Genomic DNA, 21,008 nt, shown 5'->3' with positions numbered 1-21,008 from the left:
TAACTCAGTTTCGTTTTTTTTTTTTCCCCCTAAGATGCAGCTTCATGTACATTTATTTTTTGGACACAAGTTCAGAATCTTACATTTCTTCTTATTAAAACTATTCCAAATTGATCTGAAGCATTATGCGATTAGCTGACTTGTGGGAAGATTTTAATTCTGTCAGTATATTTGTTATTTTTCTCAATTTCACGATATCTACAAATTTTAAAGCATACCTTGTTAGGCTTCTTCTTGTTATTCAGTTGCTAAGTCCTGACCAAATCTCTGTGACCCCATGTACTGCAGCACGCCAGGCTTCCCTGTCCTTCACTGTCTCCCATAGTTTGCTCAGACTCATGACCATGGAGTCGATAATGGTCGATAATCCAACCATCTCATCTTCTGCCACCCCCTTCTCCTCCTGCCCTCCATCTTTCCCATCATCAGGGTACTCTTTGCATCAGGTGGACAAAGTATTGGAGCTTCAGCTTCAGCATCCATCCTTCCAATGAATATTCAGGGTTGATTTCCTTTAGGATCGATTGATTTGATCTCTTTGCAGTCCAAGGGACTGTCTAGAGGCTTCTCCAACACCACAGTTTGAAAGCATCAGTTCTTCGGTGCTCAGCCTTGTTTCTGGTCTGGCTCTCACATCCATACATGACTACTGGAAAAGCCATGGCTTTGACTTATATGAAGCTTTCTCGCCAAAATGATGTCTCTGTTTTTTAATACACTTGTCTACTTTTGTCATAGCTTTCTTTCCAAGGAACAAGTGTCTTTTAAATTTCATGGCTGCAGTCAGACTGCCTACAGTTAATTTTGAAGCCCAAGAAAATAAAGTCTGTTACTGTTTCCATTTTTTTCCCCATCTATCTGCTATGAAGTGATAAGACTGTATGCCATGATCTTAGTGCTTTGAAAGTTGAGTTTTAAGCCAGATTTTTCACTCTCCTCTTTCACCTTCATCAAAAGGATCTTTACTTTCTTTTTGCTTTCTGCCATTAGGGTGGTATTATCTGCATATCTCAGCTTGTTGATACTTCTCTCGGCAGTCTTGATTCCAGCTTGTGATTCATCCAGCCTGGCATTTCACATGATGTACAAACCAGGAAATGGTGAAGGACAGGGAGGCCAGGTGTGCTGCAGTCCATGGGATCCCAAAGAGTCAGACATGACTGGGCAAACGAACAACTCTGTATAGAAGTTAAATAAACAGGGTGACAGTATATAGCCTTGACATACTCTTTTCCCAATTTTGAACCAGTCTGTTGTTCCATGTTCAGTTCTAACTTTTGCTTCTTGACCTTCATACAGGTTTCTCAGGAGATAAGTAAGGTGGTCTGGTGTTCCCATCTCTTTTAAGAATTTTCTACAGTTCATTGTGATCCACAGAGTCAAAGGCTTTAGTGTAATGAATGAAGCAGAAATAGATGTTTTTCTGGAACTCCCTTGCTTTCTCCGTGATCCAACGAATGTTGGCATCTTGATCTCTGGTTCCCCTGCTTCTTTGAAACCCAACTTGTATTATATACATCTGGGAGTTCTTGGTTCACATGCTGCTGAGGGATTTTGAGCATAACTTCACTAGCATGTGAAATGAGTACAACTCTGGTAGTTTGAGCATTGTTTGTCATTGCCTTTCTTTGGGATTGGAATGAAAACTGACCTTTTCCAGTCCTGTGGCCACTGCTGAGTTTTCCAAATTTGCTGACATACTGAGTTCAGCACTTTAACACCACCATCTCCTACAATTTTAAATAGCTCAACTGGAATTCCATCACCTCCACTAGCTTTGTTCATACTAATGATTCCTAAGGCCCACTTGACTTCACACTCTCAGATGTCTGGCTCTAGGGAGTGACATGTAATCACAGATGAAATCCTTAGCCATTTCAAGCTTATTTCTTCATCTGTGAATGGGGCTGATAATAAGATTATGGTTACTGTGAGGAATAAATGTGGAGATGTTCACAGAGCAGCCAGTGCAGTTCTTGGGACATTGTATGTATTCAGTGTACTTAGCTCTTATTAATTACTCACATCACTGACATCAGAGTTGAGCAGGAAAGAGAAGGACAGATACTTGTGTCACACCACTCAAAGCTACTCTCCTAGGTTTATGTATATTCATTAATAATGGTCCTGTTTTTATTTATTTTGCTCACCAAGACACATTGGAGAACTTTTAAATTGCCTTTCTTGAGTATACTGTCTGACATTGCTTTATTTATTTACCTAATTCTTCCCAACTCACCCCCAAAACTTAGTTTTTTAGTGATCCATCCATCCAACTTTTTCCAAGACACTGTAACTACCACTCTTATTTCTTTTAAAACCTCAAAATACCTAAATAATGAATTCTACCTGGTAGTTAAGAGCATATGAAGTGATTTATTGATACTGGTTAAGATCCATTATATACAGGTAGAAACCATCAAAATTGTACAGGGAACCATGAAGAATATTGATAAAGACTGTTTTACAGACAAAATAACAACTGGAAAATAGTCTTAACATACACAACATGTAATTATGAAAAAAACGTAGAACACAAATTGTTCCACAAAATAGATTCCAAGGTTATTTAAAAGTCTGCTATGCAAACCTTAAGTTGAGAAATGTTCAATGGGGTTATATTGTTTTAAAAAAATTAAGTATAATGTAAAAATTAAGTTTTTTTATCCCTTACTGTAAATGGGAGAGGAACCGAGACAACTTTTTACCCCAAATCTATACATTTTGAAAAATAATTTATATGTCTAGCACAAAGAAAATTGAGAATGTTTACAGTTCTGTAAACTATGCCTTTCATGAAATGCAAACTGCATCATTTTTTTTTTAATTGTGCAATCAGAAATAGACTGTTCCCTTTAAGGTACAACTGTACCTCAATTGGCTTTATACCTGAGCACCAAAGCTGAAGTTCTAAAATGCCGTCTTGGAAAGCTATTCTGAAAATGAGCAAGAAATCAAAACTAGACTGTTACTATCCAGAGAATTAGGCACCAAGAAGGAGAGTGTCTCCTTAGAAATGCAGTATTAACAATAGAGAAGTTTCTGTTAATTAAGCAGCTGACAGATCTCCTTGTGAACACAACAAAGGAAATCCACATAGGATGATCCTCCATAAAGTCCTTTGTCTTCTACCAGGAACTGTCGGAAAACCATTTCTGGCTGTTCTCGCTGCTTTACTATCGTCAGCTAGGAAGAAAACAACAAGGCAGCTGGTTATAAACATTTCCTGAATGTGGCTCAATTCTGTATGCTTCAGTTTCACCAGAATTGCATGTCTGTTGTCTATGAGGCCTTGGAGGAGGACAGGAAAATGCCTGTTACCCAGAGTAGAGAGAGGCAGCGCAAAGCCACAAAAATCAAGACATGTAAGTGGCAACAAAGAAACAAAAGCAGAATGTTATGGAAATGGCTTCACAATGGCAGTGACTCGCTGAACCTTAAAGGACAGGGTAGGATTTCCTTAAGGATGTGGGAGTATAGTATTAGGGAGCATTCTACTGGGGAACCACGTGCCAAATACACAGTCCTGGATGGCAGGTAAATTAGCACACACTTCTAGAAGTCCATGGGAGATGACGCGTTTGGGTTTTTGTAGAAAATGTGACTCAACAAAGGTGATGAAGAACAACTGGCTGTGGTGCATAGCATTCACTAGGGGGATGAGGGAAACGAGACAGGAAGCAGCTGCAAGCATCTAAGGTGGGAGACAGTCAAGACCTGAATGAGGCAGTGTAGCTGCTAAGAAGACAGATGGAAAAGATAATGTTCTTAAACTACTGAAATTAATCAAAAAATAATTTTACACCGGTTACATGTGGAAATGGTAATATTTTAGATAAGTTAAAACCTTATCAAAATTGTTTTTCATTTTAATTGTGGCTGCTACGAAGTATAGAATTAATGTGCAGCTTGCATTATTGGACAGTGCTGCTCTAGAGGGAGAGACCCATGGGGAGGAAGCCCAGAAAAAGGTAGTTTGTCATGAATACTCTCAGCTCTTCTGTTGACCCACTTACTCACTTGTATTTCAAGAAGTTAAAGCAGACGATCAGAATGGTCAGAATTTGATATCTGTTGAGCTGTGTGTGTGGTTAATGGAGACAGATGTGCAAAATATTGTCTCCATCTACCATCTGTACAATTAAGAAGAACCAGGGCATCATCTCTCACTTCCTTTTGCCTGGTGAAACCACCCAAAGTGCCTGCAGCTACCAGCTTCACACCCGCTACGGCGAGGAAGGCACGTTCCATATCGGCTGGGTGCAGCTACCGTTTAGAGCTGGCTAATTCCACGTGGATACGGACACATGTGATGTCTTGGCTGGTCCGTGCCAGGCCCTGACACTGGAACAGCAGTGTGCAAAGTCATATTCCATCTGATGAGGGGAAAGAAACTAGCCCCTCCCATAGGAACATCGCCAAGGAGTTGAAAGTGTGCATCCTGGTGAGCCTGAAACCAAGGCAGTTTTCTTGAAAAGAGAAATTTACACAAGTAAACTGTCTTCTCCACCTTTCTCCAGGTGCCGCTAGGACTCTGCCATTGTCTGCTATGGGCAACACCAATGTGGGTCTGGCCTCAGTGAGATAGCTCAGGCTGAGACTGGGCAGAATAAAAACACCATGGAGGGAAGGATTTTGAGGTCCTAGTTTCCTTAGAACTTAATTTTTCTATGGAAATTAATGGAAGTTCGTATTGCTCATCTGGAGGGTACTGCCATTCATTCATTTAGTTTTTGGTTTAAATGTAGTGGTCACTGTAAAACCTTCTCTGATGTGTTCATCTGGCCATGATCTGAAGTAGGAAACGGAAGAGGGGATGAATTTCAACCTTGGAAGAAACTCATCTTTAAGGTAAAGGAATTAATATCCTGCTATCGCATTTGAGTCTCTACAAAGCTGGATCACCCAGCACTTGGTGGAAAGTCTCAGGGAACTGCATTCATAGAAGTGGTGGATATGGCGTCTTGACATGCTGGTGGTCTTCTCATGGACACACCACCCACATCAGAGGAGAAAGTATATTGGGAGGGACTGGGAATCTGGATGTTATTCCCCTCAGTGTTTCCATAGGGAGGGGCGCGGCTCGGTGGGGTGGGGTGGGGTGGGGAGGGAGAGGACCATAAAATGGTCACTGCTGGTCTCCCCGCCACGTTCCTGTGTGCCCTCTCTGGAAGGACTGGTTAATCCAACTGGTCTAAATGGGAAATTCTCTGGGCCATGTTACCAGTGCTTAGAGAATTATTGTACTTCAAAATGCATTTTCTTCTCTCACATTGCCTGTTTCACAGGGCACAGATAAATGACGGCAGTGATCAGGATGGCCCAAAAGGAGTATGCTGAATGAGAGGAGAGCGCCATGGGTATAACTTAGGAGAGCATCAACTTGTCTTCAAGGGGCAGATGAATGAAGAGAAGCCAAAGGAAAAAGGTCAGTGAGAAAGAATCAGGAGAGTATGATGTCTTGAAAGCAGACAGAAGAGAAACATTGAGGAAAGTAGCAGTACTCAGTCCTGTAAAGGGGTTGAGAAGAAAATGTCTTTAGCAGTTTGGCAGTTCCAAGAAAACTGGAGCTGGGAAGGAAACTACAAGCAGTTATTAACATTTCAGGAAGCATGGTGGGAAAATGCCTGCTATGTTTCTAGTGTTCAGTACACATTTGTGGGATAAAAAGGAAAAGGAAGCAGCATCTTGGAGAAGCAGCAGCTTCAAAGAAGGAAGATGTGACAACAGCTTGTAAACTGGAAAGGAGCCAGTGGGGAGGGAGTATTCTAGGAAGCACAAGAAGAAGAAGAGATACTTTGGAGCCTGGAGAACCATGAGCAGGGCAGGGCTAGAATTTCAGTAAAGCATTTGATTTAGGTAATCTGGGAATACACTGTGATAGAAATCTCTTCTTTTCTTTTTTAATTCTCCCACAAATGTAAGACTGTGCTGACAGTGGGCTCCAAGAGGGCTGATTCTCTGAAAAACTAACTAGCATAATCAAGAAGGTAGCAATGCCTTCTGGTTTGATTTTGCTATCCTTGACCCTTTTCTCCTCCTAGTCAATCTGGACTCTTTCAAAGATATAAAGACTCTTTAAATGTGTCTTCATTTCCTTTGTGTGATCCATTTTCAAAGGTTGGAGAAGAAGATGTAAAACCAAGCTCATGGACTGAACAGCCAGGACAGGCCTGTGTCTGTCGTGACCTAGCTGTGCGCCCTGACCAGGTGAGCGCACTCCTTTTCACGTCTGCTAAGCAGCAATGGCAGCTGAGAGGCTGTGGGGGACCAGGTATCTCCTGGATTCCTTCAGCTCTCACATTTCTGGATTTTAATGAGTTTCAAATTCTTTGAAACCCTGAAAATATCAAGGATTTTTCAAACAGAGATACATTTGCAAGTAGCACATAAAAAAATCATTTAAGCGAAAATTAGTATTAATATTATATAATTTCTTATATTTTATTTACATATCATATTTGGTGACTACTCCAGATATTTTAATAACCACAGCTGACATGACCTTGATAAGCAGGTCATGAAGCAGGTGAGAGAAAGCAGAGGAGAGGAAAGGATTTTCATTTTTCCTGAAAGAAGGGGTTACTGAGCACAGGGGTGATCGCCATGTTTAGTCTGGCTCCTTCTCTGCAATTTGGGGCCAGTTGTGGAGATGCAGCCACTAGGACAAAGGTGGCTCATCCTTGCGGTGCATTCTGAACACTAGTTCTGGTCAATCTGTGTGTTGTAAGACCCTAAGATTTCATCACATGTCTCCAGGGTGTTCAGAGTGTTGTGTGAAGAACATGTTTAGTTTGAGCCTTCACTGCCGTCTCTAGGTCCTGCCCTAAAACTGAACCCAAGTAGTGATGTAAAAACAGTTCTGGAAAGGTTTTGTTTACCCAGATGTCCTAGAGATTATAAAGCCCTTTATTCAACTTTCCTAAGTTCTACTAAAGTTGATGCTTGCATGCACGAGTATCTATCATGGTAAAGAACATTGATATAAACTGATATAATATTTATGTTTTGGGGGAACAATAGCCCCACAATACCCTGGTTCTTGTAGAGGCCTGCCTGCAGCTAAGCGTCCTGCACCTCTGCAGGAAGTAGTACAGTAATAGACCACCGTCATCTGTACGTTCCAGGCAATTCTACTATTGAGCTTGAAAAGGAAAACAGGGGTGAGCACTTGGCACTTAGCAACAAGGCATAATTTTCCTGACTTAACAGACATTTTACATTCTTTTACTCACACTCAAAAAAAGCTTGGAAGGACTAGGATAACAAAATTTTTCAGAGATAATAAAAGCTGTAAAAGTCAAATTTAACAAATGCTTTTATACTTCTATAATTTTAAGCACTGAAGGAAAAGTCATTTCAAAGACTTAATAATATCAATTGTTTCTAAGTTAATACTAAGATAACCCATAGTTAATGCATGGTGATAGTTATTTTTGTATGTGTGTAGTTGACAGGTAAGTAAGTATACTCAGAGACTGTAAGTTTTCTATGAGAAATCATGTTATAAAAATACAGGACATGCATTTTAAAGTCTGTAAGGAAATCAAAACACTTGAAGAAAGAAGAAAATCTCATTCTTACCTTCATTGAATATGGCCGCTTTTGTTGGATAATACCCATTATCATTCTGAGTGTTTGTGAGTATGGATTTCCCACCTCAGGCAATAATGTCTAAATTTAAGGAAAATAAAGTTTAAGTTTCAGTACAAGTTATAACATTTAGATAGAAGCAGAATGAGATTATTAGAATGTTAAAGTTAAAAAATATCCTTCCACGCTGTTGGCTTAGTTCATGTACCTAAAAACCAAAAATGTGAAATAAAAATGCATTAAAAATGATTCATACTCATCAGCATAATTTGACACAAACAGTATATGATTTTTGCAAATAATGTCAAGTCACCATGATTTTAATTCCTTTGCAAGATGGATATTTCAAGGCTGTGTTATGAGAGAAGGATATACCTCATTCCTTCAGTGGATCAGCAGCAGAACCCTGAGGCATTACCCCACGTGGAAAATGCCATCCAAATACCACTGTCCCAACATTCAAACCACCAAATGCTGACTTCTCAGAGGGAATGTGGCCTCTTAGATTTCCCTGAAATCTGGGTAATGGTATATAAAAGATAGCACCCACGGCATGTGGCCCCCAGGGGACACGAGAGATCTGGACTTAGATTTCTTTCATTAAGACGTAAATGTTAATGCTTACTTCTAAGCAAGGAGATACCAAGAGCTAAGACAACATCTGTGAGTTAGCCACTGGAAAAGTGAACTGGAACATTTTACCAAAAAGTCACACATCTCAGGAAAAGATCATAGCCAATATTTTTCACAGGAGTTGTTAAAAAGAAAAAAGGCAAGAAATTAATTATTTATATTCACAATCCACACCCTGTATGTATTCTCTATGTGGTCTCTTTAAGACTATTTTTAAATTTTCATTTAAAAAACAAACATAAAATAAGTATACTTTATGTATATATCTCAGAGTGCCAACTGCCTCTAAAAGGAAAGCAATATTTGTTTTTTTGTCTTACTTTTTGAAGAAGGTTGAGAAGAAATATGGAGACATAAGCACAAACCTAGCAATCTGTTGCTTCGTGGTGGACAGACTTTGGCTACTTCATATGTATATTCAACAAATATGCATTAACATTTATTTCATATGTGAAATTTAATGTTTAATATATGACATAAGAGGAGGCTTCCTTAAATTTTATATAAACTTTCTTCACACTTAGTTCTTTGCCCACTGAATTTTAATTTTTAAGAAATTGCATTTCTAATCATTCTTAATTTCAACCACATGCAAACATCTTACTATTTCTAAATATTCATCTTAAAACTAACCTCTTAATGGATACCTTTAACTTCTTTAAAAATATATTTTTACATTCATAATACATATGCAGCTCTCTAAACTGACCACATATCTATTTAACCTGAGATTTTAATCCAGACTCCTCCTCCAGATGCTACGTGTCTACCTTCATACCAGAAATTAAAGCCTTAAGCCATCTGCCAAAACGTGAGTGAGGACTCAGGGAACAAATTCTCTGCTGCATTCTGCACCTGAATTCATAGGGAATCCAGTCAAGCAGAGGAAGACAACCATCACAGCAGTGGGGCTCACACGATGGTCTGCAAATAAGGTATGCAGTCAGTGTGATTCTCAGAGTATACTAGGAAAACCAACAATTATAGTTTAAGAAGAACATCATTTGTGTTCATTCCACATCAAATCTAAGGGTGCATAATTTCAGAAGGGTGCATAATTTGTTTTTGTGGGATGGTCATATCTGTAGCTAAACATGTCTGACAGATTCTACATCCTGGTGAATATGTAGTTCAGCACCAGGGATGAGCCCAGAGCCTAAGACCAAACTCACTTCCCACCTCTGCCACTCACTACTGAAAGAACTTGTCTCTACACCTCACTGGAGATGTCTAGAAAATGTTGATACTAGTATCTGTCTCAGATTTGTTACAAGAATTAAATTAAATAGTGTGTTTAAAGTATTTGGAGCACAGTGATTAACAAATAGGAAATGCTCTGGTAGTGTTGGCAGTCTCTATTAAAGCATTAATTTGGTTGTAGGATAACACTTTATACAAACAACTTTATGCTAGCTAATTGTTATTCATTAAAACATGAAATTCTCTTATATAGAACTACAGAGCTTATTGTTTTGTCTATAATACATGGTTGCACATGAACAAAAAGCATTTAAGAATTTATTACTGCAAAACAAAGAAAAAAATATACCTACCATATCTGTGTTGACATGTGCAAGAGATGGCACGTTAAAGATTCCTTGAATCAGTTCTGGTGGACTGCTTACTCCCAACCATAAGAACATGTTTAGACCATTGGCCAAGAGGAAGATTCCTTCTTCTGAAAGACGGGTCTCAGAGCAGCGAATAGCAGCAGGTAACGTGGTGCTCTTGACATCCAAGGTGTGCTGCGAGGCAGAGGTGAGAGTCAGAAGGCCCTCCTGCTCCCTCCTTCCTCTCCTACCCTTTCCCCCTCCTCCCTCTCAGCTCACATCAATGAGTCTTTGCTCTGCACCAGGCATTCTAGTCATTAGACAGTAATCCCCACCTTGTATAGCTAACCATGTTTTGGAGGGAAGAAAGGACAGCAGATAATCTAAGTATATAGAAATTTAGACGGTGTTAAGTGCTGTGAAGGAAATCTAACCAGTCCATTCTAAAGGAGATCAGCCCTGGACGTTCTTTGGAAGGAATGATGCTAAAGCTGAAACTCCAGTACTTTGGCCACCTCATGCAAAGAGTTGACTCATTGGAAAAGACTCTGATGCTGGAAGGGATTGGGGGCATGAGGAGAAGGGGACGACTGAGGATGAGATGGCTGGATGGCATCACCGACTCAACGGATGTGAGTCTGAGTGAACTCCGGGAGTTGGTGATGGACAGGGAGGCCTGGCGTGCTGCAATTCATGGGGTCGCAAAGAGTCAGACACGACTGAGCGACCGACCAGAGCGACCGACCAAACCGACCGACCAAACCGACCGACCGACCGACCAAACTAAGTGCTGTGAAGCAGGGCAATGGGATAGAGCACACTGGTGGTGGTAGTTTTAAACAGGGGAGTCCAGGAGGTTTGTTAAGAAGGTAACATCTGAGCCAGGGGCCGTGGGCATTCCAGACGGGGGGCATCAGGTGCAGAAGGCCTGAGGCGCAGGACTGTCACGGACGTTCAGGGCTCAGCGAGGAGCCCAATGTGGCTGGAGTACAGAGAGAGAGAGAATACGAGTCAGACAGAAAGCAGGGTGGGGCCCAGGCGGGAAGCAGGTCGGCTTCTCCTGAAGTGGGAAATCCTGAGGTGTTCTGAGGGGCGGAGGGCCATGAACCGACACTTATTTGAACAGCGTTACTCTGACTTCCGTGCCAAAAAGTGACTGGGGGGGCCACAGGTGCCAGCAAGCAGGCTTGTTAGGAGAGGCGACTCTGCTGGAGTCTGGGTGGTGACTGGGCGTGGAAAGAGTGCTGCCGGATGAGATGTGGTGGGTGAGGAAGAAGAGAGTCAAAGGGTGAGCGTGGGCCTTTGGTCCTGAGGAACCGGAAGGAGAGAGGATGACAGACGCATGGGGTGAAGACTGCAGGAGACGAGGCCCAGCGCGCTCAGGGGTGGTGCCCATCACAGCCCACAGAGACGGGCTCCAGGGGCTCCAGCGCCAGCGCTGCGGAGCTCAGGGCGGTGCCGGCTGCAGACGGGAGCTTGAGCGTCGGCACAGGCTGTGGCTGCCGGCCTGACGCAGGTCAGACCCCCGCAGGGCTGTGTGCTCAGACAGAAGAGTCCCGGGGCCTGAGCCCTGGGGGCCCGCACGGGGAAAGCAGGGTAAATAAACCAGCAAAGGCGGCAGAAGGAGAGGCCGGGGAAGCGGGAGGGCAAGCCGGGAAGCAGGTGAAGAGGGCGCTCTAGAGGGAAGGGCTGTCAGAGGACTGCGAGCAGCCCACACGGCAAGTAGGTCTTAGTGAGACCGTCATGTCCGTGTTCCCCAGGGCCCTAGCTTCTCTGGCAGAGTCCAGTTTTATCCGAAAATCAATTATTTGAACGGACGTTCACTCTTTCTAATTGCACTACCACTGAGAGCCTGGGCGTGCGTTTTGATCCAGGAGTCAGAAACCAGCCCTCGGCTGTCCCCGCTATGATCCCGCAGTTATAACCTGCTAGGTCTCGGGGGGGAAGAAGCCGAGGAAGAGAGCACTCAGGGCTATCTTCAGTAAAGAAGCAGAGTACATCACCAGGTAAATTCCCTGAGGGCGTCTGCACAAGGGTCATCAGAACCATTCTGATTAAACGTGGCGACTCTCAGACAATTAATACACTGACTAAAAAATATATGTGTGTTTATCAAAGTCCACACAGATATAGCAGTTGCCTTTCATGCCATAAAGTAGATTTCAACTGAAGCTGGCCTTCCTGACCATTCAGTCTGCCTAATCCGTCAAAGAGGACCCGTTTGGGAATGAAGGCAGAGACGCAGTCACCCGACAGTTCCGTGAGCTGGAGTGCCCCGCCCGGAGCCCGTCTCAGGCCTGCGCTGCGTGTGACACGGAAGTTTCTGGTTAAGAACAAAGGATGATTCTCTCCCGGACGTCTCCAGGAAATGCACCACCACAGCGCGCTGCCTACTTACTATGGGCAGAAGCTGTGGGTAAAAGAAGAGCTGCGAGTCGGCCACGCCCATGGTCATGACCAGCTGCCTCTGGTAGGCCCGCTCGTCCGTGGAGATCTCGGGTCTGCCGAGCAGCACGCAGTTCTTCAACAGGCAGTTCATGTACACTGGCAGGACTTTCATGGAATCCGGCAAAATCAGCTGGAAGAGAGAGACACTGGTTTCAGATGCTTGCTCTTTGCGGAGAATCCAGACCCACTGCACTTCACCTGTAAAAGAGAAACAAGATTTGCTCTCTGAGGATGCAGAGAGCATCCGGTAACCCACATGCAGCACCTGGAGCAGGGAAAGCAGCCCGGGGCAGGCATTCAGTGAGCGGCAGGTGGCTGTCACGCTCTCCAGGGCCCTGGCAGCTTGGCACAGTGTTCCTCAGCACAGCTCTCCGCGGGGCATGTGGTCCCAGCCATGACTCTTACCAGCTGTATGCCTTGCAAAAACTCCTCATCCTCTCTTTTCCTCCATTTTCTCTTCTAAAATAATAGCACCTCTACTTCATGATCCTGGGCGGGTTAGGAGAATTAAATTGTTTCTGATGTGTGCAGTACTTAAAGTAATACCCAGCACACAGTGTCATATACATGTTTATTAAATGAAATGAAATGTATAAGTTATTTCCTAATCTGTATTACCAGCTTCTTTCTACCTCTTGAGTTCAAGAACAGCATTTCCAGCTACCCCTGAGGTCTCTCTTCCTCTGTGCTCTTCCTGCAGCTTAAACTCAGTCACAGACTCATCAGACACTGAAGGAGGACTGTGTCACAGGTTCTATCAAAGCATCAAGGCCTCTGCAGAAGAATGAGCCATAGTCCACATGCAAGATGTCTAATGTGCACTGGGGATGATATACATACAGACAGATAAACCATAATAAGGAAAATTCAAATTACAATACCACTCAATATATATAGAAATTAAAACAGGAAATGTTTTGTGAATTTATTAGGTATGTCACTAAAATCAAACTCCTACAATTCCACAAACATGTTTTTCCTCTTATGTTTCCTGTTTTAGATACTAGAGCTACTAGATGAACCCTGATTTCATTTTTTCTTTACTTTCAATTAGAACACAAATTCTCTCCATTCCTTTATAATCCACCATTATAATCTTTAAAATCCACCTGTACCTTCTTCCTCTCCACCCTCTCTTTGGCTTATGTGAGCTCATTCTGACTTCATTCTAACTGCCTCCAAGTACATACCATAATATGATGCTCCAAATAGTAACACAATTCTAGAAACATGAGTAAAAAAATTACAAATTATTTGCCTGTGTGTTTAACCTTACCAACACAGTTTTACAAATATGGCTAAGAATCAAGAGAGACTGGCATTTCTTCCATTTATAGTAGGTCAGTGAACAACAAAATATCCAAAAGAAGAGCATATACAGGAGATAGATAATCTGCCAATATAAATACCTGGTCTATAAATTCATGATTTCTTTTTAGCTTTCTATCTTAATGATGAAAAAAATATGCACTTAACAGAATACACACTGAAAAGAAAACTTCCCTTAGGGCTCTGTTATTAATAGGGTTTAGTCCTCAAATCCCTTTATCATCACTTCTCATGATCTTCTAAGTAAGGAATATGTAAGACAGAACTTTCTAACTGGTTAAGGAAAATATATTTTAGAACAATTCTACTTTGCAGTTTGTTTTTCCTCTCCACTTTTATCTCTTTTCAAAAAAAACCAAAGACAGATAAATGCATGTTTCCTCATATGACAAAATGCACTTAGAATTTCTTCTCTAGCATAAATTTTTTTTAAATTGAGAAATACTGTTTAACATTATATTAGTTTCAGGTATATAACATAACAATTGATACCTGTATATATTGTGAAATGATCACAATTCTAGTTAACATCATCACCATGCAAAGTTACAGAATTTTCCTGTGATGAGAACTTTTTAATATTTACTCTTGGCAACTTTCAAACATGCATTAACTAGAGCAGCTATGCTGTACATCATATCTCCACTACTTACTTATTTTATAACTGGAAGTTTGTACCTTTTGAGCCCCTTCGCCCAATTTTGCCCACCCTCCACACCTCCCGGCAGCCACTGGGAAGAAGCAGTTTCTTCTCAGTATCTGAGCTAGGTTTTTGTCTTTTAGATTCCCCACATAAGTGAGACCATATGGTGTTTATCTTTCTTTGACTTACTTCACTTATTTAGCATAAAGTATTTTTATTTGACAGCATTTGGTGCTGGAATATGTTTTCAGCCAAGGAAAATTAGGATTAAAAAAAAAAAATTACAAGCCAAGGATACAGGACACACACCATGGCCACTGGAGCCAAGTGGCCCCAGGGCTACTTCTGGGCTAATCACCAGTTACGGATTAAAAATGTTCTTAGATCCCCATAGAGAAGCATGTACGTACAGTTTTTAAATATCTTGCAATTCACTGGCTGTTTCTCATTAATCAGGTCATATTAAGACAGTTTAGAAATTTGTTGCCCTAAATACCACGAAGAGTTGAGCGTGGCCCATGATGACTCTTTCAGGACTAAAAAGTCTGATTAGAGGAGACTACAGAGGGCAGGAGGTACAGAACAGAGAATGAAAGTAAGAAGGAAATTCTGTGATGAAGAAAACTGAGTTAGAGTGAAAGAAAACAGTCAGTCAATGTTTTCGAGGTAGGGAGGAAAATGTGGTAACAGATCAGTACTTAAAACCTTTCCTTGCCTCCCTGATCCTCTCCATAAATAGTGAAATTACTCTCGGGAAGAAAAGGTATGAGTGAGGAGGGAGTGCAAATTCATATGAATCCAGTTTGACTGAATTTGGAGAATTATCTGCTTTGGGTTTTGAGGTAACAGATGTGGTAATGGAAAAAAAAAAACAAACACCATTACTTTCTAGTTAAGGTGATGCAACTTACCTCCTCAAGTCAGTGTACTCCCATATGATGTAATATATTTAAGTTTGGGGCAGTGAGTTGTTATATTTAATAAAAAAGGAAGCTACATTGCTTATGTAAAGTTAAAAAATTGTTTTAATGTTGTTTTAAATTATATGTCTTAACCCAGCATCTATCCTATGACTTGCAGAATGGGTGCCTCCTAAAATTTTGCACCTTAAGCTCCTCTTTTGCATCAACCCTGTGCTGGCCCTGGCAATTCAGTAAAAGCGTATCTCCTGAGGCCCAGTATATATAATGCAAGTACACAGCTCCTTGACAGTCTTGCTTGGACCAAGGGAACTTTGGGCTCTGTAGTACTGAATAGAACAGTAGAATACAAATTTCCCCATGGAAATAATTTCTTACAAGTGAACTATGGAAAGACCACCAAATTTGAAGTTATATTCTCTGAGAAAAACCTCAAGTCTAGCCATTCTGTTAAATAATGGTGTATTTTTAATATATCATTGTTACTAACAGTATTATCATCTCTACATTTTCCCTACTCCCTGATGGATAACGGTACAACTGAAATGTGCTAATGGAGAAAGAAAAATCTCCAGAACAGGAATAATCTTTATCTACTTTTTTCAGAAACAGACTGGCATCAGAATGCTGTCACTCCAGAAATAAACTGTGCAAACAGATCTAGTAGTAAAGGCAAAGCTTATAACTTTAAACCAGAAAGAACCGACCAGTTTTATTTCTTCCCTTAAGCAGGCAACAGATTTGTTTTTAACATAAGGTTTTTTTGAATCCAATTGTTGTTGTAGCAAATAAACTTCCTTAGAGCTCGCTAACTGTACCTGTTCTTCTTCAGCAAGTCCTCCTGACGTGTGAGACACTCCAGACACAGAGCAATGTTTCCAGAGCTCCGAAACAGTGAGACTGGGGGGTACAGTGGTCCTGGCTGGCCTGTACCCAGGAGCTCCTGGGGGGCTCTGTGTAGGATGCTCTGAAATGGGACTGACGCTGAGTTCACTGAAGAGGCAAATCCTCTGACTAACAAAGTGGGCTCACTCACACAGATCTAAGAGTTGCTTCTGTGATTATCAGCAGGAGATGAAAGAATGGGTGGCTACTTTAATCCCTCTGGACAACAAAGGAATTTCTGTAAAAAGTCCAAACTAATAGTCTTTTAATTTCCTGCATTACCCAGATTATGCATTTGGCCCCCAGATATGTCTCCACTATTGTTGCTGCTGAAGGGTGGCTTTAGGTGGGGTTTCAGGTGTCACTGTGGACAAGAATTAACCAGAAAGTCTCCCACCTGTTGCTGTCTTCTTTGATTCTGTGTTCAGATGTTCAATACACAGCTATGAAAAATGGCATCTAGCTATGATGGGAAAGATGATGAAAAAGAGAACAGATGCAAAAATAAATGTGGGCCTGAGGTTCTGCCTTTTTTTTTTTTTTGTCTTTTGTTTTCATGAGTCAGATTTATTTAAAAGATCTAAAATTTCAAGTTATTAGCCAGTTTTTTTCAAAACTCTTCATACCTATTATTAATTTTTTTTTGTTTTTTGGCTGTGAGCATGGGGGGTCTTAGTTCCACAACCAGGGATCAAACCTGTGCCCCCTGCAGTGAAAGCACGGAGTCCTAACCACTGGACTGCCAGGAAATTCCCTATTATTAACTATTAAATACAAAGAACTTTAGAATTTATAAATTTTGTGTTTATAAAATATAGATAAGTCATTTCTGCCATTAGCTTGCGTCAACTTTGATTGTTAATATACCCAAAAAAGTATTTAAGCTTCCCCATTTCACAATGCAATATTCATCATCTATATGCAAAAGAAAACCTGATTTATACTGACATTTCTTACATACAATATTCTTTTGTTTTACATAACGTAGTGACTGTCAGCACAATATGCACACACATTTTGAGGTTCAAGCATGTTGCAAGGCCACTAAGTTTTTTCAGTGTTGGCTGTAAAAATACCATGGGCTTCCCTGGTAGCTCAGCTGATAAAGAATCCACCTGCAATGCAGGAGAGACCTGGGTTCAGTTCCTGGGTTGGGAGCATCCCCTGGAAAAGGGAACAGCTGCCCACTCTGGGATTTTTGCCTGGAGAATCCCATGGACAGAGAAGCCTGGTGGGCTACAGTCCACGCGGCTGCAGAGTCTGACATACCTGAGTGACTTTCACACATAAAAATACTGTGGTCCCCCAGTGGCACCCCCAGTGTTCTCGGTTGCAGTTCACAGGCAGCATCTCAGTACCCAGACGACAGCAGCCCTCAGCAGCAGAGGCCGCGTGAGCAGGGCCCTGAAGACAGCGGGTGGCTTACCTGGCTGGCTGCAGAGGGACTAGCACAGTTCTTCCGGTAGCAGGCCAACATGTGGGCAGTCTGGTTAACCAGAATTTCCCGAATGACCTTCAAGGGTTGGTGTAGAACGGCTTTAAAAGCTGTTTGCACAAAACAATGTAAAGGGCATAAAAGGTTTAGCTCGGAAATGGATCCCTCCAAATATAATCAAAGAACAAATTGCTATTATCTTCAGACCACTCAGCCAGGAATAACAGCATTTTAAATGTTAAAGTAAGGCTCTCCTCTTGACTAAGTATGGTGGTTTAGCCAGTGGAAAACAGCAGCCTACCTATAACAAAAGGTGGGAAATTGGTCCAGATTCGTCCTCAGAAGATTCGACACAGGACTCTACTCACAGAGAAAAGCAAGACCAGTTCACCATCTCTGATGTTCTGAACTCCTATGGACTGGACTGCTCTTCCAAAGCTCAGTGTAGAATTTCAGCTGGGGTTTGGGGCAAGGAGGGGAGGAGCAGCCAGGAAACTCCACCTTGGGCCTCTACCACTTCCTAATTATCTCGGCAAGACTAATCCAGTTCAGTCTCCTGTGAGGGACCCTATTCTTCCATTATCTCTATGTGCACACTCACCATCATGAGTCTCAGGATCACCTTCCTCAATTTCAACTCTGTTGCCCTGGGAAGGACTCAGTGTCCCCTTATTTGTCTAGACTTAGAAATGCTGAGTCGTATTCTTCACCCTCTGTTTGTATCAATTCTGAGTTTACCCACCAGAAGGCTACACCATCCCAAGACCTGTTAGCTACTAACTTGGTTTAACCCACAAGGCTGCTTGAACTACTAGGCAAGGTGCTCCGCACCCCAGGATCAGCAGAGAGTTACCTGACTTGGCGAAAAAGTTGATGAGGGCATCTGTCTCGCAGCTCTTATACAGATCCGCCAACTGGGAGCTGCAGTTCAAGCCCAGGTTGTGAATCCGAAGTCGTCTCTGACCGCTGACGGTTGTGTAGAGCACGGCGCACTGCAGAGGCAACGTGTTTCCTGGTTAGCAGGTCCACTCAAGCTAGCCTGGTCGTACATGCACAGGACAGCGTGCACAGCTCCAAGACCTCTGAACCCTCCAACAGGCCTTTCCTATTAGTGCTGAAGACTAAACAACACCTAAGGGAGAATGATGGCCAGTGATGCACGTGGTGTCCATGCAGCATTTAGCTGGTTTAAACTTAGGTTTTAATGGGGCTGTTCACATGCAAATACCTGTTTGTATTTCCACAACGAGGCTACACTTCCTAGCTTAGATTTTATTGCCAGGGATTCAGGTCCAGAAATAATACCTTCACATTATCATAGTCCTACTCCAGGCTCACTTCACCCAAAAAGAAACAGCTAGCTCTGGTGACAGGTTTTATACTAATGATAAACGTATACATTTTGGTAATGCGAACAAGTAACCATTTCCCCATTTCTGTGATTTTAAAGAACACATTAGTTACTAGAGTTCTTCCTCAACTTAATGTCAACCTTTCCCTTCTTTGAGAGTGAGACTGTTGTCTGAAAACTGACCATTAGAATTTCTCCTGTTTTATGTCAAAGTCTCCATGGCTTCTAGTTAATCTTACTTGCTACAAAGCCATGTTCTGTGGACACTTGCTTCTGATATGATGACCTGTCTCAGCACAGTGTCCGGCGCATGGCAGGGGTGCAGCAAACCCGAAGGGCTGAGGACCGATGCCTGTCGTCTGACCTCAGGTCTGTGGGCTCTCATGCAAAGACTCCACAGACATCATTAGTTCAGAGAAACAGCACAGGAATCAGGGTGTGCAGCATAAACCACAGAGCGCTCCAATCTAGTGGCTTCCACCTTCGGAGAAATGGAGCTGGACTTCCTTATGGAGAGACTGACACAGCTGATGGTCTTGGGAGTCTCCCCAGTGATCACTGTCAGTAACAAACTAAGCAAAAGATAGGAGTCCGTTCTGAGTCACCTGAATCAAGGCTCCAGTGTCTTCACTGAGCTTGTCATCATGCTTGAACTCCACAGTCACGGCCTTGTCACAGTCGATGGCTGCCATCTCTACGTCAGTGGTGTTGTTCATATAAATGCCGCCAAAGAAGTCAGTGGCTCTGAAACCTGAGGGAAAACAAACTTTGTTTCTCCTTATTTCACTGTCATTTTCTTTGTTGGCCTGTTGTCAGTTTCAAGAGGAAGCAATCACACATCAGAGACCTGAAAAACAGCATAAATGGAAAGTACCTGTGCTGGTACGAACCCGCATAATAGCATCAAATCCTATTTTCTTCTCAATATCATTTCTGAGGTCATTCAAAAACTGTTGGCTGTCCAAGTGCATCTAAAAAATAAAGGACGATCATGTCCACCAGGTGGCAGTGAAATACTGAAAACAATTCTTTTTTTTTAAAATCTTGATTAAAACTTAGTTTATCCAGAAATCTTAAAGTTCTGAAAGCCCTTTCAATGTTATTTCATTTGTAATCTTTGATCTTATCAAATCCCTTAGCTAGTTTACAATATAAGTATGTAGCTGTGCAATTAAAAATAATTACATTCATCAAAATAAAGATGATGAACATTTGTCCCATTTGTTGGGGGAACACTTGTTCCCTCTCCATGTTTCCATGTGGAGGTACACACATCAGAGGCGCCTCCTCACCCCTTCTCAGGTGAGGGCAGGTGAGGTCTGAGTTTGGGACAAGGAGCCGGGTGGGCAGAGCTCAGCCTCTTCTGCAGCCTCTGGGTAGGGCAGTGGGGCGGTGGGGGCAGGCAGCCTGCAGGAGGCACGCATCGACTGGCCCTCAATATTGGAGCTTGCAAGGGCCAGGGGTCCACAGGAGATGCTTCTGTCTGCACCCACCCTGTGCCTGGTGGTGTCTGCCTCACGGAGGGGAAAGGAATAGCAAGTCCCACAGACCTGGGTCCCTTCCAGTGCTGACATTCTGATCACCTCTTGACTCAGTTCAGGCTTGGGAGAGGGGATATAATGAACTGACCCCTTCAAACCATAACAATTTAAAACAAAACGTGGTCACTTTAAAAAAGCAATCTTAAATATACTGAATATAAAGGTTTATATAACATATAAACATTTTATAGAAAGTATTATTTCCCTCCAACAAGGAAGCTTACATTGATATTCAAACCTGAGGCTGAATTGAGCTCAGTCTGTTGCCATACCTTAGGAAGCAAGAAAGCACTTTTTTTTCCTTAATTTTTTTAAAAATTCCTTTTTGATTGAAGGATAATTGCTTTACAGTATTGTGCTGGTTTCTACCGCACAGCAACGTGAATCAGCCCTAAGTATGCTTATATCCCCTCGTCCTAAGCCTGCATCGCACCCCGCCTAGGTCGTCGCAGAGCCCCGGGCTGGGCTCCCTGGCCGCACCGCACGTCCCCGCTGGCTAGAGTCTGCCACACGGTCGCGTGTGTATGCCACACGCCCTCTCCTTCGCAGGAAAGCGATTCTTCACCACCGGTCCATCCTTTTCCATCGGCTCCAGAGGTCACATTTGTCGGTTGCCCACAAGGGGGCGCAGCTCTCTCAAGTTCCGAGAGGCAGGAGGAAACCCGGGGGCCCAGACAGCG

General features: G+C 42.4%; 1 protein-coding gene and 1 long non-coding RNA gene across 3 annotated transcripts in view; one reads left to right on the top strand and one right to left on the bottom strand.

Moving 5' to 3' along the window:
- SEC24D (SEC24 homolog D, COPII coat complex component) overlaps positions 2,357 to 21,008 on the bottom strand; it is a 115,940-nt gene continuing 97,288 nt past the window's right edge. For both annotated transcript variants that reach the window (XM_018049180.1, XM_018049181.1), the window contains exons 16-23: positions 19,662 to 19,758; positions 19,393 to 19,538; positions 18,290 to 18,428; positions 17,428 to 17,546; positions 12,175 to 12,354; positions 9,780 to 9,971; positions 7,585 to 7,674; positions 2,357 to 3,186 (exon numbers count right to left, since the gene is read on the bottom strand). In XM_018049180.1, coding sequence (XP_017904669.1) covers positions 3,046 to 3,186; positions 7,585 to 7,674; positions 9,780 to 9,971; positions 12,175 to 12,354; positions 17,428 to 17,546; positions 18,290 to 18,428; positions 19,393 to 19,538; positions 19,662 to 19,758 — 1,104 coding nt within the window. In that variant the 3' untranslated portion in view covers positions 2,357 to 3,045. The remainder of the gene's footprint in view (positions 3,187 to 7,584; positions 7,675 to 9,779; positions 9,972 to 12,174; positions 12,355 to 17,427; positions 17,547 to 18,289; positions 18,429 to 19,392; positions 19,539 to 19,661; positions 19,759 to 21,008) is intronic.
- Positions 3,193 to 9,765, top strand: LOC106502172. The gene is made up of 3 exons (XR_001295761.2): positions 3,193 to 5,428; positions 6,121 to 6,210; positions 8,982 to 9,765. It is a non-coding gene; the product is annotated as an uncharacterized LOC106502172 (long non-coding RNA).

The sequence above is a fragment of the Capra hircus genome, chromosome 6, assembly GCF_001704415.2.
Source record: "Capra hircus breed San Clemente chromosome 6, ASM170441v1, whole genome shotgun sequence".
Classification (NCBI taxonomy): Eukaryota; Metazoa; Chordata; class Mammalia; order Artiodactyla; family Bovidae; genus Capra; species Capra hircus.
The sequence above is the reverse complement of the archived record's forward strand: the minus strand, read 5'-3'. Positions and strand labels throughout refer to the sequence as shown.